Source organism: Haliotis cracherodii, unplaced genomic scaffold, assembly GCF_022045235.1.
Source record: "Haliotis cracherodii isolate W230 unplaced genomic scaffold, xgHalCrac1.p SCAF_13, whole genome shotgun sequence".
Lineage (NCBI taxonomy): Eukaryota > Metazoa > Mollusca > Gastropoda > Lepetellida > Haliotidae > Haliotis > Haliotis cracherodii.
Genome location: NW_027266268.1, coordinates 35,089,565 through 35,117,517, shown reverse-complemented (window position 1 = coordinate 35,117,517; position 27,953 = coordinate 35,089,565). Strand labels below are relative to the sequence as shown.

The 27,953-nt window shown below is 42.0% G+C and overlaps 1 protein-coding gene across 1 annotated transcript; it reads right to left on the bottom strand.

Annotated features, from left to right (window-relative positions):
• Positions 1–27,909, bottom strand: LOC139459250 (uncharacterized). The gene is made up of 17 exons (XM_071240700.1): positions 27,829–27,909; positions 24,247–24,530; positions 22,422–22,567; positions 19,228–19,468; positions 17,609–17,708; positions 15,746–15,842; positions 14,718–14,813; positions 14,188–14,238; positions 13,486–13,570; positions 10,186–10,245; positions 8,860–9,036; positions 8,134–8,260; positions 6,543–6,651; positions 5,121–5,193; positions 4,009–4,173; positions 2,759–2,892; positions 1–304 (listed from the first exon to the last, which is right to left on the bottom strand). Exons 1-17 carry the CDS (start codon positions 27,881–27,883, stop codon positions 1–3), a joined length of 2,304 nt encoding a protein of 767 aa, XP_071096801.1. The 5' UTR covers positions 27,884–27,909.
• Between the last annotated feature and the right edge of the window lie 44 nt (positions 27,910–27,953).

Here is a 27,953-nt window from a genome sequence, read left to right as displayed (position 1 = left end):
TTACAACGTTACCATGATGGTTGCTAGGATACCCATCACAACAGCAACTGTTGAAGCTGTTCTGAGGTCGGAATTGTTAACATGAGATTTGATTTCATAGATGATGCTACCCTGGCCATCCTTCCCTAGAATAGTTTTTAATGCCCCGAACCTTACACCGTCAGCAAACCAAATCTCAACAGACTCCCCCGACTGACCCGTGACGTAGACTGTGATGACGTCACCGAGGGTGACATTGACGACCCTGTTGACGGACATTGGTACCCATTTGTTGAGCTCACCAAGGATCAGAACTTCTCTCTCTCTGCAACAAATTTAAGAGTGTAGGTGAGTATTTAAACAGCTTTACACAGTATTTCCGTATGTCAAAAGATGTAGGTCTTTAACATTTACCTAAAAATAAAACGCGAATGTGGTATACGAGCCGACTCAGCCTCGCAGAATAACAGCAGGTTCAATACAATATACTACCGTACCTTTCATACAGGAAAGTATGGTATTGGACATAACACTTGCAAACGCGCCTTGGGTGATGTATCGAAGCGTACGTAAAGGACTTTGGAAACCCCGGAGATGCATTGCACAGTTTACTGCTGTTTGATGCATTTACCCTCAAGGTAACTAAGAAGTTTAAGATGGTGCAATTACGTCCCTTAGCCCTGCCAGCCGTAGTTATAACTTCAGGTTTCATCCTAACCCTGGTCCCTACAACTCGGTCCTACATGCTGCCAAATACCTGTGGTAAACGTCTCTGGTGTTCTGCTCTCTCGCCGGTGTAGAACTGGTCTAGTGCTCAGAACGGTGTCCCGTCTATTTAAGTTAACTCAGTCAATATAAATGCTTTCCACAAGAACCATACGCACAATGTGAAATGCCAGTAAGCATAGCGATTAAACATTTTATTACTACTTTATCAAGTCTCAGTAACCATTCCAAAATAGTACAGCTTTAACTAAGCAAATTTAACAATGCCAACTAAATTTAAATTTGTTCATGTTGTAATGTCCTAAAGAATTAGGAATTGTATTAACAATGCCCCTCTGAATATAGATACGTAACTGTATCTGTGTTCACCACATTTTGTAACAAAAGGCTCATAGATCAAGTTTTTCCTTAAGATTGTCATGTGAGATAGAGGTGTACAAAGTTAAGAAATCAAATTTTTTGACAGAGTGGAACTTAATTCCTTTCTTAGATTGCAAAAATACAAGCAAATCGTTTTTGAGAATCTACATGGCAATAATTCCACTTGTCTCAAATACGTTCTGTGAATATAATTAAAGTCCTTTCTCGATTGTATAAAGGATTATGGTTAGTCTTTGAGACAGGGATTTGAAGGTACATTTGCAGGATCCAGCAATATATCTCTCTTTGTATGGATATTTATGGAGCTTTGGAATCAAGTACAAAAGGGGAATGGGCATGTCTTCAGGTTTTAGAATCAAGTCAAAAGTTGACAGTACTGATTTATGGTTTCGGTAGACTTCTTCCTCAGTTAACATACTGGCCTTATATGGGGCATTATTTGATATGCCATTTATTCCAAGTTATTTGATCAAACAATTTATGTGGTGATGCTTACATACAATGGTTATGTTATTTGAGGCCTTGTCAGTGGGAACAACTACAAACTTTACATGTAGGGCAGCTAGACTTTGGATAACAGCTGGCTGGGACAGAATGAGTAAATTCCAATTCCGTTTTCTCTTTTTCAGTTTGTGCATTCTACCAATGACAACATCGCGCACTGACTTAACCCACTCTGAAAGACATTCAACAGCATTCGTATATTAATAGGGGGATCTCTCCTGCTGATTGATCGTGAGAAGATGACTCATGTTTGTCAGTTAAAATTTGTTATGCTTCTCCAAGTAATCAATTTAAGGTCATGTCAGTGCCAGGATTTTAAGAAAATAAAGTATTTGCAGTAAATATAAAAGGTCAACGCCAGAGAACAATTAGTCTCGATTCTATGACTGGATCACTGAAGTTCAATTATGACACCAGATGTGCTCGAAAAGGGTGTGCATGTTCTGCTCTACCGGTAGCATCTGCCACTCAATTTGCATCAAAAAGTAGGTTTTTTTGCTGCCTATCACCGCACAACGTTTTTGAGTGTGTTTTTATCTTTCTGCAGTACAGGCCTAGGATGACTGAGGATTCCAACAAACCATACACTGACAAAATTATTGCAGTTGTCCGGAACACCCACGAAAAATGATTACAATGATATCAATGTTGATGCCTTACGCATTGCCAAAAAACACCAGTCAGTTTAATTGAGGGTGAAAATCCACCCTCCCTTGAATCCCGAATGACATCTACTTTTTCACTCCCGAATACTACTTATCACAAATCTCAAAAGCAAATATCAGGATGCATTCAATAAAAGCAGAACGAAAACTCATAGACCACGTTCCTAGGTTATAAAATGGTCCCATATGAAGTTAAATTACTGAAATAATATCGAAAACAATGTTTTGTATGTACACCCTTAGCTGTTTCCTTTTTATTTTGAATCTGCGTAACAAATACGATTATATATGCGTCCTGCGGCCCGAATAACCTCTAAATAGACCCCCGAATCCCACGTACGAAAGAGGGGTTGGCAGCCTCCTAACTACATCAGTTGAAAGAAAAGTTTAATTCCTTGTTTTTATCGCCCTATAGAACATACACCTTTTGCTAAAAAGAATGCATGGACGATAAGCAATCTCGAATCGATCTAAATCTGAAGCTGAAGATAGATGATTCTTACTTGTACTTTAGAACTGGTGACGCATAGTACATGCAGAAATCCTGCTGGCATGGCGGGATGGTGAAGGGCTTGCTGTCGCTGAAGTCGTACTGCTTTGTAGGATCCGCTGCAGAGAAGATCTTGCTGACTGGATACTGGAACAGGAAAATTAATGTTAGGATGCTTACGATTAAATGAAGACGGGTAGCCCCGTTGTCTCAGGTACCGCCATTAATTATTGTTTCGGTTTTTTTTCCTTCATTCCTTGATCCATTGGGCATATACCACTAAAGGCGGTGACCATCTTTACACTTACATCTCATAGTTCCAAGCTTCAGGAATTGTTTGTCAAAAATGAACGTAAATGATATCAGACGCTTGGGCATTTGAATCAAAGCTTGCCCTGATTACAGTTCTATAGAATACATGCTGCTAGCGCTGAGAATGGGATGAGAATGGGACTGTACAGGTTACTAGAACTGAGGAATAGATGGGTAAATGTTACTAGAGCTGATAGTGGGATGAGTACAGGTTACTGGATTTGAGGGTGGGATGAATAGAGGCTGCTTGAGCCGAGAGTGGGATGAAAGTAGGCAACTGGAGTAGCGAATGGTGACCATCGAAACACTTGAATTTCCATATTCCATGCTTGAGGATTTGTTTTGTGAAAGCAGATAACGTGTGACTTTTTGGCACACTAGAAACCTATGATCATGTATTCGAAACTCGGTTTGCCATTATTATGGTTCTAGGCCTGTCAGCGCCATACCCGTGCTCATGGGTTTCACCAGGATGGTATACGCCTGAGACCTGTCTCACACGTTGGGTTTTCACTCCTCATTCTTGTGCAACGCCATAATGGTGGGGGCGGGGTTGGGGGGCGGAGTTGGGGGATGGGGTGGAGTCGACTGTACGAAGAAATGCCACGTGTTATTCTTCGACATAAAAGATTGTCTCAGGGTAGGTAATCATTAACTAAACAGTGCGATGAACATATAAAACAGTTGGAGTTGGCAGTAAACTAGCGAAATGCATTATCGGTGGTACGAGAAGGGAGCTAATTAAAAGTGCAATACCAACATTCGAAACTAAACGCACTTTTTTTAGCATATATACACGCTGTATTACGAACAACTATTGTGTTCCCTGACTTACAATACAAATCACTGATCATGCAGTCTCGACATAAAACCTACGTCATGTTTGAACAATTTATTTCATATTAGCTAGGACTGTCGATTTGCTTTTTTAAATGCATATGTCATACTAACCTCATACCCTATACCGGCTTTCGTCGGGGTGATGTCAAAATTATTCTTCAAACCGGAAACGAAGATAATCCCATACACCTGTTTCGGCGCGGATCCACCCTCATGGACACCTGAGACTGTCGCCCATATCTCGGCGTTAGGGCTGCTGCCATCTTGAAATGCCATCTAGTAAACAGTGAACGGCATTTGCAATTTTATGGCCTTTATTGGGCAAAAGCATATCTTGATAAACACGCCTTGAAGACTCATCTCCTTTGTCTGCACCTACAAACAAGACTTTGGCACTATCAATCTAGCGTGTATATTAGTGTGTTATCGCTAAAGACCTGACCACATTATCTTCAAAATATGACAGCTGAAATGTTAACGTTAAACCTAACAGAGTCGTGAGCTGCACCCTTAAGCAAATAAGGAATGTCAACCCTTTTTTATGAGTTGTGTCCCTTAGCCATGGTAGGATTCGCTACTCATGGGTCCAGATTCACCCAGATTATGATCCTTGGTCTGCTCCATACCTTCAATCGTTTGTTTCACTAAGATGTTAACGTCAACATACGTCACTTAAATAGCTCTACTTTTGCATGCACAAGACGTGATATAAACTGAGGGGTAGATTATCGAGGGTTTTTTATGTACATTGAAAATTAAAAGAACTGTTGTTAAATTTGATTGCCTCTATTTAACCATCACTCTTTCCTGCAACAGTTTGTAAAACATCTGTGGCTGGGTAATTTTGAATAGAAATAAGTTGGTTTAACGACGACTGGGGTAAGAAATGAATTGCAACCACGTGACCCCTACCATGTTTCATGTGTTTTAAACTGGTGCCGATACAAGCACAAGTCATTGATCTTCAAAGATAATATGTCTAAGATATCCATGAGCAGTTGTGTATTAAGCGAACAACTTGTAATTGAAAACAGTTTTAAGTCAATATTGAAAAAAACACCATCATGCAGAAGTATCCTGTGATGTCTGACTAAGGGCGATTACAATTTATCTTTGGATATAGTGATAAAATCAACTGAGAGGTAAAGTTTCTGTTGCTTCTCGTATTAGGTTCCTGAAATATTGTGAAAAAAGTGACGTTAAGGCCACTCACTGCTTCTCACCTGCATAACCTGAGCACCTATTGCAAGTGCTGCATTATTTGGCTTGAGAACAGTTCCATCAGCCCGACACATCCTGTGGAAACATTTGTCAGAGATTAATTTCTGTCATCAACAATACTTCCCGGGCTGTGTACACACTAAATTCCTCCATCACCCGTGACAACATAAGGACGATCGACCAGCGGCGAAGTCGCCTGATTCTAGCTAGCGCTCAGACCAATGCTCATTCAGGTAACATCGCACAAACGACAATATTTCTCGCTTGACAACGAATGCAACATGTGTCATATCCATACGGCCATCAGACTAAAAATATAGTACCGGAAATAAAGTTATGTATAAGGTTAAACAAAACAATTTTTATATTGGAAACCTCATTAATTTCTCTTAATTTCCGGAGCTGAGAATCGGTTGAGTATAGGCTACTAGAACTGAGTTTGGGATGAGTAAAGGACTACTAGTGTTGGGAAGGAGGTGTGGTATAGGCTACTACAACAAATCAGGGTGTGAGTACAGGCTACTAGAACTGAGGAGGGGACGGTAAAGGCTACTACAACTGAGAAGGGGATTAGTAAAGGCTACTAGAACTGAGAGGAGGATGAGTATAGGCTACTACAACAAATCAGGGTGTGAGTACAGGCTACTAGAACTGAGGAGGGGACGGTATAGGCTACTACAACAAATCAGGGTGTGAGTACAAGCTACTAGAACTGAGGAGGGGACGGTATAGGCTACTACAACAAATCAGGGTGTGAGTACAGGCTACTAGAACTGAGAGGAGGATGAGTACAGGCTACAAGAACTGAGGAGTGGACGGTATAGGCTACTACAACTGATAAGGGGATAAGTAAAGGCTACTACAACTGAGAAGAGGATTGGTATAGGCTACTAGAACTGAGAGGAGGATGAGTATAGGCTACTAGAGCTGAGAAGAGGATGAGTATAGGCTACTGCGCAACGGAGAATAGGATGAGTATAGGCTACTAGAACTGAGAAGAAGATAAATATAGGTAACTAGAGCATGGAAGAGGATGAGTATAGGCTACTAGAGCTGAGAAGAGGATGAGTATAGGCTACTGCAACTGAGAATAGGATGAGTATAGGCTACTAGAGCTGAGAAGAGGATGAATATAGGCTACAAGAAGTGAGAAGAGGATGGGCATAGGCTACTAGAGCTGAGAAGAGGATGAGCATAGGCTACTAGAGCTGAGAAGAGGATGAGTGTAGGCTACAAGAAGTGAGAAGAGGATGAGCATAGGCTACTGCAACTGAGAATAGGATGAGTATAGGCTACTTGAGCTGAGAAGATAAGTATAGGCTACTAGAGCTGAGAAGACGATACGTATAGGATACTAGAGCTGAGAAAATGATGCGTACAGACAACTGGAACTGAACTGGGACACTATGAGATAAGGTAACTACCGATTGACGATGGAAGTATTTGTATGTCCGATCTGGTCACCAATCCCCACAGGGCCGTAGGACAGGACAGCCTCCACACTTCTCCTGGACGCAGATATTCCTCCAGTGTCTGGGTAACAGAAAGCACTGCCTTCCAACACTCAACTGCACCACATCGGATATCTTTAGCCATATTGGTATTAAATGTACTACGCAAGCAGAATAATTTCCAGTTGATGTGTCGGACATGAGTAATGTAATCAGGTCGTCGTCATTCGTTAGATTTCGAACTTCGCTTCGTTTAAGGATAGCATGTCATATTTGTATATATACTGAACCGCAAAAGAAACGCCACCCCAAGTAACATTGCGTAAAAAGTTGCCAGCAACGGTACCAGACCACCAACACTACAGATGACCGACCACGTATTGGAAAACCAAGGGTCACTACCCGATGTCAGGATCGTCAGATTGTGCAACAGAATCTTCAAGATCGCTTTGTTACTGTTGCGGAAACTGCTCGACAGACCATTGGGGGCACACCAGCGACACATTAGTGCGGACACCGTGCGTCGACGATTGACGATTAGACAACTCAACTGTCACAGGCCACACCGAGGACCCATTCTGACACCACGTCATCACCGGGACCGTCTACAGTGGGCAACGTAGCACCAGCATTGGCGCCACCAGCAGTGGAGAAGTGTCCTCTTCTCAGACGAGAGCCGTTACTGTATCTCAACAGCAGATGGCACAGAGAGAGAGAGAGAGAGAGAGAGAGAGAGAGAGAGAGAGAGAGAGAGAGAGTCTGACGACGCCATGGGGAACGTTAGTCGGATGCTTGTGTTGTTGAGAGAGACTCGTGGGGTGGTCCGAGCATCATGGTGTGGGGTGGATTTGGTCTTGCACAGAGGGTCGTCCCTGTGGTCTTCCAGAACATCAGCCCAGGGAGAGGCAATGGTGTCACAGCAGATCGGTACATTGATCAAGTCTTGAGACCACACGCCATACCTCATTTGGCACGTCACCGCAACCACGAGTTGAAGCCTGATAACGCCCGTGCCCACACTGCGAGAGCAACAAGAGACTTCCTCAAGCAGACTGGCATCAAAATTATGCAGTAGCCTGCCCTCAGTCCCGATTTAAATCCCATTGAGCACCTGTCGGACGAGATTCAAAAACGGCCGAATGAAGTCAGACCAAGGCATTTCAACCTTGATGATCAGTTTTGCCAAGTTTCATCCTTTTAATCTGTCTCGAAGTATGTTCACAGTATTTGGACATATAAGGTTTCTCATATATCTATCCATGGGGACGTTTCTTTTGCGGTTCAGTATATTTCAATAAAATGAATTGCTATCTAATTTTGTGGGTTAGTCAGTTAGGTCTGTGTGAACAAATGATCATAGCCGGTTCGAATTTCGGATTCCCTGAAAGGGATTCTTGCATTACATTCACGTCGGGATGACAACCATGTTCTCGGCCTGATTACACCACTGGGCAAAACCACTGCTGATAAATAACGATAAGATTAACAATAATGATCGTAACAACAACAATAACAACACCATATAATAACAATAACGACAACAATGATGACATAATGTTCCCACCTCCCTTCTTGTCTTCAGTAAGAAACACGTCTTTGAAGGCCGATATCCCTAAAAGTTGGGGAAATACGGAAGAAGCAAGAAAACTAGACAGGTCGGACCCTGTGCCATAGCCTCTTTGGACGCGCACCTGAAAGAAATATGCTTACAATCAGGTCGAAATTTCTGGCACGAGTGAAAAGAAGTCAGACCAGAATATTTGATTTCTGAATCTCCAAATGAAGTTAATGGGCCAGTTCCGAAAGCAAACAATACAAGGCGCAATATCATTGCTGTGGATATTTCATCCACCCTGTCGTTTCATACGCCATGGCATCTACATCATAAACCATCAAAACATTACACCTGTCGCGTGTTCTCAAATCTTTACGCAGAGGGGGTGCGTATGGTTTTACGCCGCTTTTAGCAATATTGTAGCAATATCACGGCGGGGGACACCGGAAAATGGGCTTCACACATTGTACCCATGTGGGGAATCGAACCCGGGTCTTCGGCGTGATGACCCAACGTTTTAACCACTAGGCTAAACCACCATCCCTTACGCAGAGAGGTATCGTATTAGAAGGAAACATCAGATTTTAAGGACTGGACTGGACGTGTTAACTTTTCTTGTTCTTGTAACACATTTGATGCATTGTCCTGAACGGGAACCATAATAAGCGAATGACAACTGCAGATACTGAGATTATACTGAATGTACCGATATCAACAGCAACGACTGTTTCTCACCTGGGTTACAGCCGGTAATTGGAGAGCCATGAGTGCCATCATAGGCGTGGCGCCACTATACTGGATGGTGATGTTGTGTCTCAAAGCAGAATCCGCCATTTTAACCAGCCACTCTCGCCCAAAGTTAAGGTCCGTCTGCATCCGTGGGAAAGTACGGAATATTTCCGTCATGTTGTCCTGCGGAAGAAAAATATCCTGTTGAGGGCTGCACATGATTTCCACATTGGCAGTATTGTAACCATTTTACACAGCAAGCAACAACAGGGCAACTTTGGACAATCAAGCATTGAAGCACTAGTAGGCAGTAGGCAAGCCCTGGAGGATCAGTCAGCCAAGCACTGGAGGATCAGTCAGCCAAGTACTGGAGGATCAGTCAGCCAAGCACTGGAGGATCAGTCAGCCAAACACTGGAGGATCAGTCAGCCAGGCACTGGAGGATCAGCCAGCCAAGCACTGGAGGATCAGTCAGCCAAACACTGGAGGATCAGTCAGCCAGGCACTGGAGGATCAGCCAGCCAAGCACTGGAGGATCAGTCAGCCAGACACTGGAGGATCAGTCAGCCAGGCACTGGAGGATCAGTCAGCCAAGCACTGGAGGATCAGTCAGGCTAGCACTAGAGGATCAGTCAGGCTAGCACTAGAGGATCAGTCAGCCAAGCACTGGAGGATCAGTCAGCCAAGCACTGGAGGATCAGCCAGACAAGCACTGGAGGATCAGTCAGCCAAGCACTGGATGATCAGTCAGCCAAGCACTGGAGGATCAGCCAGACAAGCACTGGAAGATCAGTCAGACAAGCACTGGAGGATCAGCCAGACAAGCACCTGGTGTCATCACCGATATCGTGAGCTTTGACGTTTTATATTTTGATTTTGGAGTTGCAGTCCTGTCTCAGTCCATGTCGCCATCGGTGGAGCAGGAAAAGTTCACCTGGTATAATCACAAACACATGCTCTGTGATTAACAAACACGTGCTTATGTTAAAGTAGGACTTATAACAGAGATTTTTTTTATTATTATGTAACGGATTGTGTCAAAACGTGTGGACATAAAACAATATTGAATGTGAATAATGATAAGCACTGTGACATATTTAACAATAAAGTTCTGCTGAATACCCTGCTCTGTTCAAGATTTTCAATGAAACATTTCACTGCCTACTTACATCGTGAATTATTCAGAAACTTCTGATTGATTAGTCACGTCATAACCATTAAATGAGGTGACGATAACGTCATTCAACAATTACAAAATATGCCCCCCTTCACAGAAATATCGATGGATATAATTTCACAATAAACTTGAGTGTGTTTGGTGGCATGACCTACCTGTATGTAGGTGGCCAGTCCCCACTGCTTCGACTCACTGAAGATTTTGTCCCAGAACGCCTGACAACAAGCAAATCATGCACTGACGTCGTGTTGTTCATTTCTGTTTTCTTTGGTACATAAGGGGGCATGGGTGGCCCAGTCGTCTAAGGCGTCGCGATTCGCTGTGCAGAGTTGCGTCCCTTGGGCACGCCAGAAACTTATGATTGTGGGTTCGAATCCCGGTTCGCCCCGTTTATGTTTCTAGGTTTGTCAGGACCATACCCGCGCTCGTGGGTTTCACAGTAGTGGTAAACGTCTGAAACCTGCATCACTGTGGCCTTTCCTCCCACATTAAGCTGACACGCCGCGATATAACTGGAACACTGTTAAAAGCGGTATTAAACCCAACTCACTCACTCACTCACTCATTACAGCTTGGTATAGGAGAGTCTACTAAACTTTGCTAGGTACCACGAAATCCCAAATTATAGGGTAAGTAAAATTAGGTTCATTTCATAAATAGATTTGCATGGTGGTCTAAAGGCAATAGTTCGAATCCCGGTTCGCCCCGATTATGTTTCTAGGTTTGTCAGCATCATACCCGTGCTCGTGGGTTTCACCTAAGTGGTAAACGTCTGAGACCTGCATCACTTCGGGCTTTCCTTCCACGTTAAGCTGACACGCCGTGATATAACTGGAATACTGTTAAAAGCGGCGTAAAACCCAACTCACTCACTCACTCACTAAAGGCAATAAACTGTACCATGAGTCCTAAATTTATGAAACATACCTCAGACGTACTTCAGTGACCAATAAAGATGTCTAGTTAATACGTTTCATTCACATATGAACTGAGCATATTTTGTGTATAAGGGTCTAGTTATTCTGTCTTGGTATTGCATTGACAGTCATATTACATTTTTGGCATGACTTTCGTTACGTCTTACAATAATGTACACTTTTGAACATATCAATAGGCATTTTGTAATGCAAAAGTGTACGGCCAGGAGGTTCTTCTCATTCTTATGAATACATGGAATGGCGTAACATTTGATAAGGTATCTGCACTTGTACTGTATCAATATGTGTAACTGAAATGTATAACATTTTAGCAAGTTTGCACCGTGGAGTGATATTTTAGACGGTATCAATATTCCACATTGTCCGAATGTTTGGCAAATCAAAAAGTGTAATTTCACGGCTGTGGGATAAGTACAGTCAAGCGGGGTTGCAATGAGACCTTGGTGTGAGAGGCCAAAGAGACGACACCCACACAAGCTTTCTCTCATACAGGAAAAGGACATTGAAAGTATATTTGATTACTCCTTCGCCATTTTTACTTAGTGACGATAGGGCACCGCTACAGGAACAGCTAAGTTCACCAAACCAACGTAGCACATTTTGGTGAATCCCTGGAGTTAGATGAAGAATAAGCAAGGCTATATGGGGATTTTGCGGACTCTACAGAGAAGTCGCCAGAGAAATCGGTGACGTTTTGCTGAGGTGCCGGTTTAGCCTGCCTCTGCCTTGCTGGTGACAGGGCAAGAAGGCAAGAACTGCCTATTCTTTAAGAAGCAGCTCAACAACGAAAGGTTACCCCTGACCCCAAACAGTCTTATTCAGCACATAAAACGAGCAATCTACCAAGACCATGTTTAGAGAAGGGCATTGTAAGCCATGCACAACCTTCCATCGGTTGATGGGCATGGTTGGAAGATAAAAGACGGTGTAATTCAGTGTTGGGGACCAAAAGAGACTGTTAGAATAGAATCTGGCAAATGCAAACGGCCAGCATGTCGTACAAGAACATATGCACGCAGTGCCAAATGAACTACCTTCCACTTGTGCTTGTGTCTGCATGGGTGAAGGCAAATGTCAGAATCCATGTAAAACGTACTGACGACAAAAATAAGAGAATTGGTGAAATGATAGTGAAGGTGTAATGACGATGAAATGTAAAATCTATTTCGGGCGTGTTGGTGAATACTTGTGTGTCCACCATGTTGGGCGATACATGCACAACACCTTGATGGCATACTGTGGGCATGCCTTGGTATTGCCCACCATTCCGCCTGAAGAGCGTCCCCTAGCTTGGCCACCTTGGCGGGCGCTGGGTCTCTGGTGTACTCTCTCCGACCGAGAACATCCACAGACGCTCTATTGAGGACATGTCAGGTGACTTTGCGGGCCTGTCCAATCTCCGTATGCTTTCTCTTCGGGGGTACAAACAGTGACAACCTGGGCAAGATGTGGTTTGGCATTGTCATCTTGCAGTTCAAAATAATTCTTGCGAATGGAACAATGACAAGACGCAAAATGTCGTCAATATATCACCTGCTAGTCAAATGTCCATACCCAAATTAGTTCGCCTGTCATGTGTAATACCGCCCCTCACCATGATACTACTGCCCCTCATACCAAATCACTGCCAAGAAGCTTAAGTGTTGTTTTGACATACCGCTCACCGATACGTCGCCAACAATGTTTTCTGCCATCTGTAAATCGGCGGCACCTTGGTTCGTCTGTAAACATGGTGTTAAGCCATTGGCGCACAGCTCGTCCCTGGCGTTGTCAAGCGCACCGTTGCCTACTATGGTAAGCTGTTAGGGTCACGCCCTCCATCACAGAACACTTTGCTTTCACGCGGGCTGCATAGAGCCGGTTTTTAACGGTTTATGTTGCACTTCACCTCCTGGTTATTGTACGGAATTCTCTATTGAAAATTGAAGCAGATTTGCATCTAATGCATAGTGCAATTAATGTAATGAGACAAGCTTAACTGAATTTACATCAAGGAATTATTATAAGAAACTAATAACCTAATATATTTAGTTTAATGTGTGAATGAAACGTAGAAATAATAGGTATGTACTGTTTTTAGAATGGTCATTTTGACAAACGTCGGCCATCTTAAAAAAATGGCTTCATGACAGGTCCTGGCTTATTTTATTTTTTTAAATCTACAACTAGAAAGCTTTGTTGGCCACTGAAGTACCTCTGTACATTGTTTCGTAAGTTTGTGAGTGTTGTTACAAACATTGCCTCTATCCTACCGTGCAGATATATATATAATGAACCTAACTTTTACAATTGGTACCTGGCATTAGACTGCCTCTAGCTTTTTACCTACCCTATTATTTGGGATTGCATAGTACCTAGAAGTGATCAGTTGGCTCTCCTGGAATAAACTGTATAGTAAGACTTTTTATGTAGTAGGTGTAGAAGAAACTCCCCAAATGCCTCAATTAATCATCTAAGACTCAAAACCAATTCCAGACATAAAATAAATGTATATAATCTAATGTTAATTGTTCATACCTCATCTGTCGGTATTGCCATGTCACCTTCGATCTCAAAATTAAAGGTTCCACCATTTTGTGTTGCGTATATGTTATCACTTGACCTGCAATAGATAAAGGCTGTGGAATCAGCTTCCTATGATTGAATATTCCCAAGTCATTCACAGTGAGATCTGGATTAACAGGTTCCAGGTTTTTTTCGTAATGGTTCTTTGAAAAAGACCTTCAAATCAGTAATGGGTTAATAGCGGGTTTCGTAGCCAACGGGATTGGACTGACGAACAACTAAACGGTGATGGTGTGTATTTCAGTTCACTCCAGTTCACTCGGATTCGAGGTTGTAGATGTCACAGTCGCACGACATCAATGCAACAGAACACATTTCCGCCTAGAAATCATAGTCCTAATATACATGTACCAGGAAATTATGTCCTGCATATGCATCCCCCCCCCCCCCCAGCCCCCCACCCTTCCCCAACACACACACACACACACACACACACACACACACACACACACACACACACACACACACACACACACACACACACGCACAAACACACGCACACCCCACACACACCCCTCACAAAAAAAACACTTTTATCTTCATGTTTCGACCACACCGTCAAACACTAAATAACAGACTCTTTTTAGGAAGCTGTTAATATTAATAACAAATATTACTAAATTGCTTTAAGCGATACTCGGCCTCACAACTCACCAGAAATTATTTTTCGCAACGAAGGGTACGTTCAAACTTCTGTATACATATCTGAAACCGAACCAGAAAGAATTCTAAAGCATCTGTATTCTCTTTGTCACACATCGTGCTGATGGTGATCCCCGAGGTAGCAACTTGTATAATACACTTCCATTGCAATGGTATCCATGTTATTTACCTTAGAGACTGGACGTCCTGTTGTAATGTCATGTCTTTAGACGGGGCAAAGCTACACAATTACCTTTCGACCAAACGCTTTTGTCGGATCGAAGCGTTTCATTATTGTTTCTGTAACCTTGACAAGTAGCCAAAATCAGTACAGCTGGAGGCTTCCAGGATTGATCAAGCGAATAAATTTCTTTTGAAGAACTTATGGACGACCATGCATTATTGTCAACAAAGTTGGAAATCGCGCACAGTTGTCTATGATCAGGCTGCTTATATTTAGAATTACACTGCAAATCGTTGATAATACTTGTACATCGACACTTACATTTATCACGAGTAGTGTTACATTACTGAAGACTTACTCAATTCCCTTGGGGAAGATCTCCGTGGGTGCTGTCCACTCCTTGACCCCTCCGCCTTGACCTTTTGTGAACCACCAGGTGTCCAGTTCCACGTACCTGCAGCACAAAATTAGAAACAGGAATATGGATATACATGCAGAACAACGGGAGAGCAAGCTTTAGGAATAAGGATAGGTCAGCTGCGAAAGTTGACTTTTTCACAAGAGGAGAGCAAGAAACATGAATGTATCTGTTTCACAAGAGAAGAGTAAGGAATATGGATGTGTCTGTTTCACAAGAGAAGAGAAAGGTGTATATCATGTATCTGTTTCACAAGAGGAGTAAAAGTAGTAAGGATGTGTCTGTTTCACAAGAGGAGAGCAAGGAATATTTAATGTATCTGTTTCACAAGAGAAGTACACGGAGTAAAGATGAGTCTGTGTAAAAATTCGAGAGAAGTGAATGTGGATGTAATTGTTCCACAAGAAGAGAGAAAAGAATATGGATATGTCTGTGTCACAAGAGGAGTACAAGGAGTAAGTATGTGTGTGTTAAAAAAGAGTTCAAGGAGTAAGGGTCTGTGTGTTAAAAAAGGGTTCAGGGAATAAGGATGTGTCTTTAACAAGAGAAGTACAAGGAGTAAGGATGTGTGTTTCACAAGAGGCGTGCAAAAAGTAAGGATATGTGTTTCACTAGAGGAGTGCAAGGAGTAAGGGTACATCTAGAAGAGTGCAAGGATAAAAAATATGTTTCTGCTGCACAAGAGGATATCAATGAATAATGCTACATCACTGCGTATGAGTCTCATGCTGGTATATCAGTTTGTTCTTGTATTGTTCTTGTACTGATATAACGCGCCACTAAAGCTATTTCAGAAGATTTGATCTAATCTTAACAATTCAGTTATTCTAAGTTTACACATCTGCACTGTGAATTCCTGGTTCACCCGCAGGATCTAGTTATCAGTATATTAACATACAACATCGTCTCCCCAACGCGAAACGTTTACCTTATCAATGATGTTTTATTCTATCAAACTACAAACGTACCTGTAGGGTATACTTCTATTTCGTGCATCAGAAAACACATTGATCAATGTATCTTCATACGTTGATGTGCCATCGGTCTTATCGAAATAGTAGGCCCCTGAAACATTGACATCGAAATAGTAGGCCCCTGAAACATTGACATCGAAATAGTAGGTCCCTGATTCATTGAGATCGAAATAGTAGGGCCCTGAAACATTGAGATCAATATAGTAGGCCCCTGGAACATTGCAATAGATATAGTAGGCCCCTGGAACATTGACATCGATATAGTAGGCCCCTGGAACATTGACATCGGAATAGTAGGCCCCTGAAACATTGAGATCGAAATAGTAGGCCCCTGAAACAGAAACATCGATATAGTAGGCCCCTGGGACATTGACATCGGAATAGTAGGCCCCTGGAACGAACATGGGTATGGTGCCGACAAAGAAAGGAACACATTCAGGGTGATGCTGGCTTGTAACCCACGATCATAGGTGTCTGGTAATTAAAACAGCTGATTCATTGTCGGCGAAACAGAACTTGATGCCCGCAAACTGCTCGTTCAAATCCAAGGTCTTTCAGGACATATTTATGTAGTAGGTGTTAATTCTGCAGCTTGTATATATGTAAGTATTTTTAGTGTAGATAAGGTATCATGGTTTTTCTATTTCACAGCGTGTTGATTCAACAGAGGGTTGTGTCATTTCCGGGTTTCCTATATATCATTAGTTGTGTCCTTATCAGTATTTGCTACTGATAAGCTTCTACTGTGTCAAAGGTCAATGGTCCAGTCTATTTTACTTCCAAGGGTGTTTTGTTTTATTGTTTGCTCAATCATTAGGTTTTCTTGTTGTTAGCCAATTAGTATACCTTTCCATTCAAATCCCATTCTCACCTGCCATTGCTAATCGTATGCTGCAAACACACCTGCACTGCACAGCAAAACTCAATGGATTAAAGATCAAATAATCAAGGTTTGTAATCATAATTAATTTATATCAATCTAAACATTATGTTTTTAATCATTAATATAAATCAAGTATATAAGTAATTAAATAGGTTTTAAATATCTTGTAAACATAAACAGGCGATAGGTTGAGTGAATGAGATCATGGTGATGGGATTAGGGTCTGATTAATGAGAATTGCTTATCTATACATATATTTTATATTTCAATGCAGTGGTAATTTGGTAGTTTGGTATTTGATGCATATTTGCTATTATTTAGTAAATCTGGTGTATTTCTAGACTTTGTACATATCCCTCTAGATGTATGCATGTATTTATTGATAGTGGTATGAATGACTGAAGTTGTAATTCAGTGATGCACGTATATGTCTCAAATATTTATATGTTACTTACACTATTATAATTAATATTGTATCTGTATTTAGGGTCGTGTGACTGTCGAATGAGATGACTGGCAGAAGGCATGTTACAGTCTCGTGTCACACCCAGGGTATGTTTTGTATATAGTTTATCTATATAATATGTTCATGTCGTTGATTCATTATGCATAATATGATTATCTGGTGATTTAATGATTTCCTCAGATATGCGTTTAATAATGTGTAATTATATTGTCTTTGTATATGAAGGTACATTTGCACCGATTAGATATCAAGTAAGAAATATATTTGTGTATCTGCTGTAATGATGTAATGAATTATTAAGCAGCAGATCGATACTTTACATTTAATGTGTTATTGTACATTTATTCTGAAACAAGTGATAAATTGTGATTTTAAATTGTTTCAGGAGTGTCTTCTTTATGCCTTTGCTGAATGAACTGCTATTCTCACAACCCCGTGGTCTGTAATCACTTGACGACAAAGGGTTACAAATAGAGTCTAAAACATCTATAAAATGACTTGTTCTCACCTTCATCTGTCCAGTATCCGAGTGAGTTTGCGGTGTGATCCTCGGGTTTGTCATGCTTGTAGATCATGCTTCTGATTGCGAAACCCCACGTCGAAAGACTCTGAAAATAAGAAAACAGAAGCATCAATTCTTCAGGTCTTTGAGACAGAGATTCCGTGGGACCTACAAAGCGAAACATTGGTGAAAATTATATGAATGGATCACTGAAACTCAGTAACGACATCAGGTGTTCGCGAAAAATATAAGCTTGTTTGCTCTGCTGGTAGCACCCGCCACTCGTTCAATTTGCATAAAAGTGTTTATTTGATTGGCTTTCTAAACGTTGGTGAGTAAATAACAGGGCTGATTTCCGGTCTGCTTTGGCTGTTGAAGTCGTATGTTCTCTAATGCGGGGATCAACTGGGCGGGAGGTTTCACCAATGCACGGTTCACCAGTCACAATTAATCTTGTAGATCATCCCAAAGCAGACACCAATCGCCCTTCTCAGACCACCAACAAAAAACCCTAGTCTTAAATTCAGTCAGAAAATTCCAAATTCTCACAACTAAACATAAAGAATTTACTCAAAGAAAATTCAGAAGCTATAAAAATTCGATGCCACAAACGTTTGGTCAACAGAGATCAAGGGTAAAACAAACCTCTGCCTATGAATTTCTAATCAAGCAATAAACTTTGTATCCTTTGTATGCAGGCGTCATATATCTGGAATTTTGCAAAGTGCTGCGTAAAACAACAAACCATACACAGCTAGTTCTCAGAAGCAGACATATGTGACTGTGAAACAAATTGTTTACATCCAATATTTTGTTGATGACATTTTGTGTGGCAAGTGTGGCAAGCGTATCATATTGAACTGGTTATCCTTTATTATGAATATATTTCTGGTGAATGCAGTCTTGATTATCCGCCGAAACAGAATCAATTTGGCGATAATGTGAAAAAAGCTGTGAAAATTATATGAATTGACGGCTAAAAATCAGTGAATGTTTGGAACTCTATCGATGGTATTATGTATTTCGTCACCGTTGATCCAACCTTTGATTGTTTTGGTTTTGAAGGGATATTTTTCGATTTGTTTCCGATAGAACCCTTTATTTATGTCCAAATAATCGCTATGTATTCAAATAATGATGTATCCATATTGACAATGATTCGAACACAAACTTTGATATTGGGACAACATAGCAAATATACCCTCGAATATCGAGGAGGATATTCAAAGCAGCATGTGTCCGAATGAAATTCATCAATAGCACGGTGCCCAGTGATAAACACCCGTAATCTGCATGAACAATGCGTGTAGGACAGTACGAGTTCCTGGTGTATTGGAAGAATCCATTCCCATTGAAGAGGGGACTGCGGTGTAGTTTTATCCGTTGCACGTAGACGAGAAGCTGTTCATCTATTCGTCAATGCGCTACGACGACTGGACACATGTACAATAGCCCACCTTTCACCCCTGATATTGATATTGACTTCAAAGATTATGCACATCCGCGGATTCAGTTGTCAGGTCGTACTTTGTCTTGTTTATCTAGCAATGTATCAAATACAGTTATCGATAATGATCATTTAAATAATTCATAGAGCTGATCAAGATTGTCGAATCTATACTTACATTTTCAGGCCCCCAACCCGAGGTATATAATGCAGCAACTTGGTAGGAGAAATTTGTCGGGATCTGATCGATTCCTCCCATAATTCCATAGTACAGGAAGTTGTTGGTTTTGTTCTGCCATATTGGTGTTGTCATGACATTATCCAACTGTCCAAATGCCACTGAATTTCCACTCGGGTCAAACACCGAGAAGGGGCTGGAACCTTCCAGACCGTCCTGAAAGGAAGCGGACGGACCCAATCTGAAGCAGAAGACGTCCATGGATCAGTAACATTTGAGTGTCCGAAATGTTTGATGTGGTCATCTGTTTGTGTAGGACCCTGGGGAATCAAGAGGAATCCACTAATGAAGAGATATTATCATCTAGACAGCAAAGGAAACATTGCCATTTTTTGTCCACAAACGAAAAGTGACTCGTGCAGGTTATGAGATACAATAAAAAGATTACCTACAGTATAATACACATAAGGTTTATTAGGGCTTACTGAATACAGGTCTTCTCTTCCAATCATATACCTATCCTTTTAACACAAATTATAGAGACGTATATAAAGATATGTGACTACATATCAAATTGAATCTATATAATTTATAACATCTTGTGAGAGTGGCCTCAAGTAAACACATATTACCCTATCTACTGATATGATAGAGGATAAGCTGCTGTAGAAGCATGGTCAGAACTGGCTTCCTGTGACAACATATCACCCTTCGAACGTACTGACGAAAAATTTAATACTCTTGTGAGACGATCAAAATCTCTGCCTCTTAACCAAGAGCAAGATGTTTGGCTAGAAATTGTAGTGGCCGAGGGTAACTGAGTTTATTGATGAGACATCCGCATTGGTCGATGATGACTCGGTGGCTACGGTGTGAAAACCAGACTTTGGACCGCGAACCAATAACCTTCTTGATGAATGGCATTCCAAGCTAAACAGGTCTCTGTCAAAAGCCCATCCCAATGTGTTTGAACTCATTAACAAGTTTAAGACAATAGAAGAGAGAGACCGGAAGATAGAGACGGAAAAACAGAGCCCAACTCGACCATGGATCAGCTCCATCAGCACGTAAGAGAGTATTCAGATAGATCGACTCCCGCCTTGGTCGCCTGACAGAACCGCTGCACCAGGGATGGTGAGGTGAGGTGAAATGGGGTTTAACGTCGCGTCAAGGATTATTGCACTTTTATAGCGACGTGCATGTACGTGTGTGTGTTTGTGTGGCTGCTTGTACTAGTCCGGACTGATGCTGATTTATAGTGCTAGCTCACTGAGATACCATGCCGCAGTTTAACATGAATACCCCACTCAGACACAGTATACCGACTCCGAGCCGACCAGTCCCTGTTTTAGCCTCTTAATGCCGAGCGCCAGACAGGGTAACAACAAGTACCATCTTTTAACGTCTTTTGGTATGACGCGGTCGGGGATCGAACCCCGGACCTTCCGCTCACCGGGCGGACGCTCTACCACTAGACCACGGAGGCTGTCTCAGCAGGGAAGGAGTGAGTGTGTGAGTTGGGTTAAACAACGTTTTTAACAGTATTCCGCTTATATCACGGCGTGTCAGCTTAATGTGGGAGGAAAGGCCGAAGTGATGCAGGTCTCAGACGTTGACCACTTCGGTGAAACCACGAGCGCAGGTATGGTGCTGACAAACCTAGAAACATAATCGGGGCGAACCGGGACTCGAACCCACAATCATAGGTTTCTGGGGTGCCCAAGGGATGCAACTCTGCACAGGGAATCACGGCGCTTTAGACGACTGGGTCACACAATTGACCCCAGCAAGGAAGGAAGACTCCCATACCATACCTCAACCCTGCCTACCATTTGCTGACGTTAGCTTTGTCTCATTTTAGGTTCAGATGACATAAATGAACATAAATGTACTTATGATGTGCATATTACGAGCTACATGACAGGTGCCCCTAAACATTCGAGTCCTTACCGGGTTATCCAGTATATCGTGATAAATAAAAGCGACAAAACCCTTTCCATATTCAATACAAATCTTTCTACGATTGTACGATTCCGACTATATTATAAGCATGTGTTTATGAATCAATATCCAAAAGTGATGATACCAGGTGGCGGCGAAAAGGTAAGCGTACCCTGCCCCACCGGTGGCACTCACAAACACATGCACAGGCAAGTCAATTGTTCACCTGAAAAAACAAATGGTACAAGTCAAAATATGGAACTGCATCCGACATCATTTTTGTCACTGATGCGTCAAATCTGGGAACGTCCTCCACATGTCTACCATAAAACCTTTTGAAAGTTTTACTGAGGGCACATACTTTGAGACAAAGATAAATCAAATTTGGTCGATATAGTCAACTTGAAATGCAGAAGTATTGTTACAGTATCGAGTTCAAGGTCGTGTCATTCATTTGGATGTAGGACACAACCTATAATGATTGCCCCCACATCGTTTAAATGACTCAGAAAAAATCGCAACTACTGTTTGTAGTCAAGGGCAGCTGCATTATTAATACAAGCCATTACATGTGCGTAAATAGTCATCCACTGAACGTAATTTGAAGAAGCATTTCTTCAGATGTGTGCATGAATATGAAACGGAAACATATTTTACAGGGCCTGGTTCCACAAAGCGATCTTCGTGCTACTGCTGTGTAAGTCTATGTTAAAGGATGCAAGTAACAATCGTCACAGCGTTGAGATCACTTTGGACCCGTGAAGATCCGGGGTAGAATAGGTCTTCAGCAACCCATGCTTGTCGTAAAAGGCGACTAGGCTTGTCGTAAGAGGTGACTAACGGGACCGGGTGGTCAGGCTCGCTGACTTGGTTGATGCATGTCATCGATCCAAATTGCGTGGATCGATGCTCATGTTATTAATCACTGGACTGTCTTGTACAGACTCGATTATTTACAGACCGCCGTCATATAGCTGGAATATTGCTGAGTGAAGCGTTAAACAACAAACCAACCAACCGGCCAATCAGATCACTTTGTCGATGGGTCCAGTTCTGCAATGCCAATTGTCAATTTGCTATATGGGTCTTAACATTTAATTTTGCCATTTGTAATTTCTGCGTGTACGTCGGGTAGCCCTATACTGCTATAATGATATAAATGGCATAACGGTCTTGAATCAAAATTTGTGGGACTGTCGATTAGCCAAAGCCTTGTTTCTTGCAGTTTAATAAGGCATGAGCAGAAAGCTTACCTTCCGACGGACTGTTCTGTAATGTCAGCTCCCCCGAAAGACATGTATCCCAGTTTTTGCGTGGTGTCCAGTTGGAATCCCGGGAATCCACACATAACACCGTCTGAGTTGGTTTGATTGATGTTTGAAACTCCGTCGGGGAATCGCTTCATTAATGAAAAGTACCAATTAAAATGTTATATACGATATCTATTTTGTGACATAAGCGAAAACCAAATGATCTAAAATTACGTGTTTGATTTTTAGGTTATGGCGTGTTCTGTGAGTGAAAGTTGTTTTACGCCGAAACCATAAATCCTGTTTGAAAGTAACCGATTCTCAACAACGCTACAACCACAAAGCAACCCAACCGTCCCAAGTGAAGGCACACTCGAGCCAATTTTTCTAGCCAAGATTGTTTAATAAATGTCACAATATATCGGAGCGGAATGGCGATATAGTTTATGTTTTGTTTTTGTTTGCTTGTTTGTTTGTTTGCTGCTAAAGTTCTCAAGTAGTCAGCGATATTCCAGCTATATGACGGCGGCCTGTAAATAATCGAATGTGGACCAGACAATCAAGTGATCGATATTGTGAGTAACGATCCACGTCGTCCGGACCCGAGGACAGCCTCACCGAGCCTGACGATTTGGTCGCCTCTTACAACCAACAAAGGTTTCTGGAGGCCTATCCTAGCCCGGAATGCCAACAGGGTTCTAGTCTCAATGTGATTAGGGTAATCAACACCTGAAAAGACCCGTGAAGATCCGGGGTAGAAGGGTCTTCAGCAACTCATGTTTGCTGTGAAAGGCGGCTAATGAGGCAACTAACGGGATCGGGTGGTCAGGCTCGCCAACTTGGTTGATGCATGTCATCGTATCCAAATTGCGTGGATCGATGCTTATAATGCCAATCACTGTATTGTCTGGTCCGGACTCGATTATTTACAGAACGCCGTCATATAGCTGGAATATTGCGGCGATAAACAACAAACAAAGCAATAAGCAAACCTGAAAGGACGCCGCACGCCATTATATTGTCAATGTTTTTCTCTGAGTTTCGATGTTAATCAATTGATTTGATATTACATTTTGAGGTATAATTACATTCAACCATACAAATGCACGTGATTTATCTGATTATTTTGCGCTTTGTGACCCTGTTATACAAAGAGCCATGAGACGACCTGCCGCATTATATACATCTCAAACAAATATGTCCGACAAGTATCAAGCACGAACCATTCGTGACCAAGTCGTGTTATTCCGGGACAAGCCGAATAGCGACTCGTGCCCCTCTCACGGACATTTTGGCGACTGGGTTCCGTCTTAGCGCAAACGGGCATACAGAAAACAAGTGTCAACTCGTTGCGTAATGGTTCACATATATTTCCCCATATACGATATATATTTCAGATGCAATTTAAAGCACATTTAACTGTGTCTTGGGTATATATTTAGATGCAAGACATATGTAAAATCAAAAATCTATTTGACAGAGAACTCGAAATCTTACGCGCATTCTGATTGGTTTGTCGTATTTTCGCACATAACATTCATCGATAGGGGGACGAGTCTTCTTGAAGGTTACGGAAAGGGACTAGTGGTAACGAATGAAGCACGAACACTAACACACACAAATTATCAGATGACATCACTACTAAAAGAGCGCAGAGTTTTCAGAGAAATGTATATTCAAAAGAGAATATTGAAGGGAATCGGTTACTTTACCAAGTACATGAGAAAAAAACAAAAAATGTTTGATGTTTACAATTTTGCAAGTCAATATTCGCTGTTTTTGTAAGGCAAACTGATTTTAACGTTGAGACGTTTTAAATACTGCTCACCACTATAAATGTAATGACTGAAACCCCGGACATGGAGATACTCGCGACGATGGGTACGTCACCAGCTCGGTAATGGAAGTTGGTGGCGACCCAAGCTCCGAATGGTCCCCATCCAGACACCGTAGTGTTGATGCTGTCGAGAATGAGGCTGCCATCTTCGGTGGAGAAGCGCGTGTCGTTGACGACGAAGAACGTGGGAGCGCTGTTTAACCATGTGACACCATTGATCTTAATCGCGTAACGTCCATCGGGGAAGTGAACTACATTGAAGACGTCGGCCTCAGCTAAAAAATTAAATGTTCAGATATAATAGTGTCTGTTTGTTTGTTTGTTGTTTAACGCCGCACTCAGAAATATTCCAGCTATATGACGGCAGTCTGTAAATAATCAAGTCTGGACCTGACACTCCAGTTATTGATATCATGAGCATCGATCCACCCAATTGGGATCGATAACATGCATCAACCAAGTGAGTTAGCCTGACCACCTGATCCCGTTAGGTCTTGAGCAACCCATAATTGCTCTAAAAGGTGACTATGTCGTAAGGGGCGACTAACGGGATCCGGTGGTTAGGCTCACTGACTTGGTTGATGCATGTCAACGTAACTATCTCAATGGCGTGGATCGATGCTCCTGAAGTCAATCACTGGATTGTCTGGTTCAGAATCGATTATTTACAGACCGCCGTCATATAGCTGAGTGCGGCGTTAGACAAAATCAAACAAATAAACAAGCAAACTTCGTATAAAGGAATGTCATCGCAAAAGTTCAGTCTTTTACTGTATGGCCCTGTTGATTTCAACATTACAATACGCGTCCATACAACGTGTGCTGTTGATTGTTATGTTACAGTTTGTTCTTCCTTTGTCTGATGCATCCATCACCATCACTCCATACCTCTTTGAATTTCTGTAATCATCTGTTATGTTCGAATATCCCCTACTTTTAGGGGAGACTATATAGCCAGGGAAAGCGACAGCCTAGCGAGGGAACATCATTCTGTTGCGAGGGTTTTAGTATGATAATGGAACCCTATGGTACTGCAAGGGAACGTATTCGTGACCAACCCGTGTTATTCCGGAACAAGACCCGTGCCCCTCTCCTGGCCATTGTTGCAACTAGGTTCCGACTAAGCGCAAACGGACATTCCAAAAAAAATTGTCAACTCGTTGACAAATATGTACATTTCCCAAATATTACTTTTATATTCCAGATGTAAGTAAAACCGGCCGGACTTAGGATATTATATAGTACGATTGAACACGTTAACTGTATCTTGGGTATATGTTTAAAGCCAAACATATGTAAAATCAAAATGTATTCTTTGCTCGAAGTACTTGAAATCATACGCGCATTCTGATTGGTTCGTCATTGTTGCGCACATAGCATTCATTCATCGACTGGGGGAAGAGTCTTCTTGCAGGTTACGGAAAGGAGCGAGTAGTGACGGTTGCAAGCGAACTTTTTAGTTTTTAGTACAGTGAGGGAACGCGAAGATTATTGTCAGGGAACACGAGAGAATGCAATTATACGACGAGGAAACGCTGTATTAAGGTTTAATCAAGACAGGTGGAAATTCTTCAAAATTCATCTGCATCTCACTTTCGCCGCATTGTTGCAGTGAGGCCACTGATCGTGTGTGAACGTTGATAATATCAGATGTAGCCACGGACAGGCAAACAGCCCCGCCATCGACACCGGGTCAAAGGTATAATACACTCTCATCAGATACGGCCCGCATCGACCTCCGAAATCAAAGCGACAACTGATACTGTACCTAGGTGACGTTGGTATTTCACCGTTGAACAAGTGTCAAATGTCAGCCCTAAGAACGTTTCGCGCCAGATTTCGCAATAAGAACATTAATCGTCTCGAGACTGATGGCAATGTATTAGTTTATGTTAAAGGGAATGTCGTTATATTTTCTACTTAAGGGTATAATGTCTTATTTTCTACTCAAGGTCGATAAGACACTTACATGGGTGACGTGTCCATTTGGTACGGGCTTGGGTTTGTGTGTCACTGTGGGTGTAGGTGTGGGTGGGGAGGGGACGGGTTGGTGGGAGTGATGAATGTGTGACTGTGTGTGTCGGTTAATGATGGTGTGGAAGGGGAGGAGGGGGCGGGTGAAATGTAGAACGCTGTGATATCACACGCTATCACAAGTTACGGTCGGAGTCACATTCCTGTGGACATAAGTAGGCGTTACCAACAGGATCGTCCAGAGCACGGATGTATGGAATTAGGGGGTTCGGAATAACGAGGTCACGGAACAGAGACGTACATTAAGTCAACCAGAGAGAGTCCGTTATTTCAGGATACGATGGAAAATGAAAATGCTTATAAAATTTATCAATCTGACCTCTTTTGTCTGGTATGTTTACCTCCCTCAATATCCCCATGCACCTTCCGTTAATGTCGAAATAGACAGGAAGGGAAAGTTTTCTGTATAGACTATGGAACCGTCATGGCAGAGGTAAATGTAGAAAGAAGTATGTTTCCACTAATCAAGCGTATGTAACTCATCATGTGATGAAGATCCGGGGTAGAATAGGTCTTCAGCAACCCATGCTTGCCTTAAAAAGCGACTATGATTGTCGTAAGAGGCGACTTTCGGGATCGGGTGGTCAGGCTCGCTGACTTGGTTGATGCATGCCAACATATCTCAATTGCGTGGATCGATGCTCATGATATCAATCACTGGGTTGTCTGGTCCAGACTCGATTTTTTACAGATCGACGTCATATTGCTGAGTGCGGCGTTAAACAACAAACCAACCAACCAAATCATAATGTGGACATTAAAGCATACTGAGACTGACTGTATTTTTATCAAGAGCAATATCCCGGTGGTAGGCGGACAGGCGTAACTCTACTCTAAGGTGTCTACTCAGGGTATCTGCAGGACCACAATCGCCGACACTTTGGACGATACAACCCATGCCTCTTCCGAAACTCACATTGTAGGTAGCTTTAGAATCATGTTGTTTGTTTGTTTGTTGTTTAACGCCGCACTCTGCAATATTCCAGCTATATGACGTCGGTCTGTAAATATTCGAGTCTGGACCAGACAATTCAGTGAATGACATCATGAGCATCGATCCACGCAGTTGGGATCGATGACATGCATCATTCAAGTCAGCGAGCCTGATCACCCGATCCCGTTAGTCGCCTCTTGTGACAAGCATTGTCGCCTGTTACGGCAAGTATGGGTTGCTGAAGCGATGTTCTACACCGGATCTTCTCGGGTTTAGAATCATGTAAATATGTCGAAACTGTTTGGAATCATATTTCCAATTAACACAAATGTTAAGTTAAATTTCATTCATCTGTAATCAATTATCAATGCCTATGTAACGTTATATTTATTGACATTAAACTTTTCATTTGTAAAACTTCATAATTCGCGTCAAGGCTACCTAAATGAATATCACAATCCCCAGCAATAAATATGTACTGTCCCATGTGGGAGACCTATTATCTAGGCCACATGTCAGTGAGATAACAGGAAACTCTACCTATTTATAAACACGCGTTAATATATTGATAATATTATCTGTAACACGAAACAGACGTAACCTACCTGTAATTAGGAAGCAGGTGAAACACAGTATTACCCCAGACCAGAAGCGCGCCATGCTTTAGTTGCTGACCACTGTTGTAGGGTAGGCGTTATCTCGCGTTCACCTCAGTGACCCGGGAATTTCA

Excerpts from the sequence above, each read along its gene's own strand:
- LOC139459250 (XM_071240700.1), bottom strand. The coding sequence starts at position 27,883 with ATGGCGCGCTTCTGGTCTGGGGTAATACTGTGTTTCACCTGCTTCCTA. Across the intron at positions 24,531-27,828 it reads CACCTGCTTCCTAATTACAG|CTGAGGCCGACGTCTTCAAT; the intron begins GTAGGTTACGTC and ends TTAATTTTTTAG. Across the intron at positions 22,568-24,246 it reads CAGTCATTACATTTATAGTG|CGATTCCCCGACGGAGTTTC; the intron begins GTGAGCAGTATT and ends TCATTAATGAAG.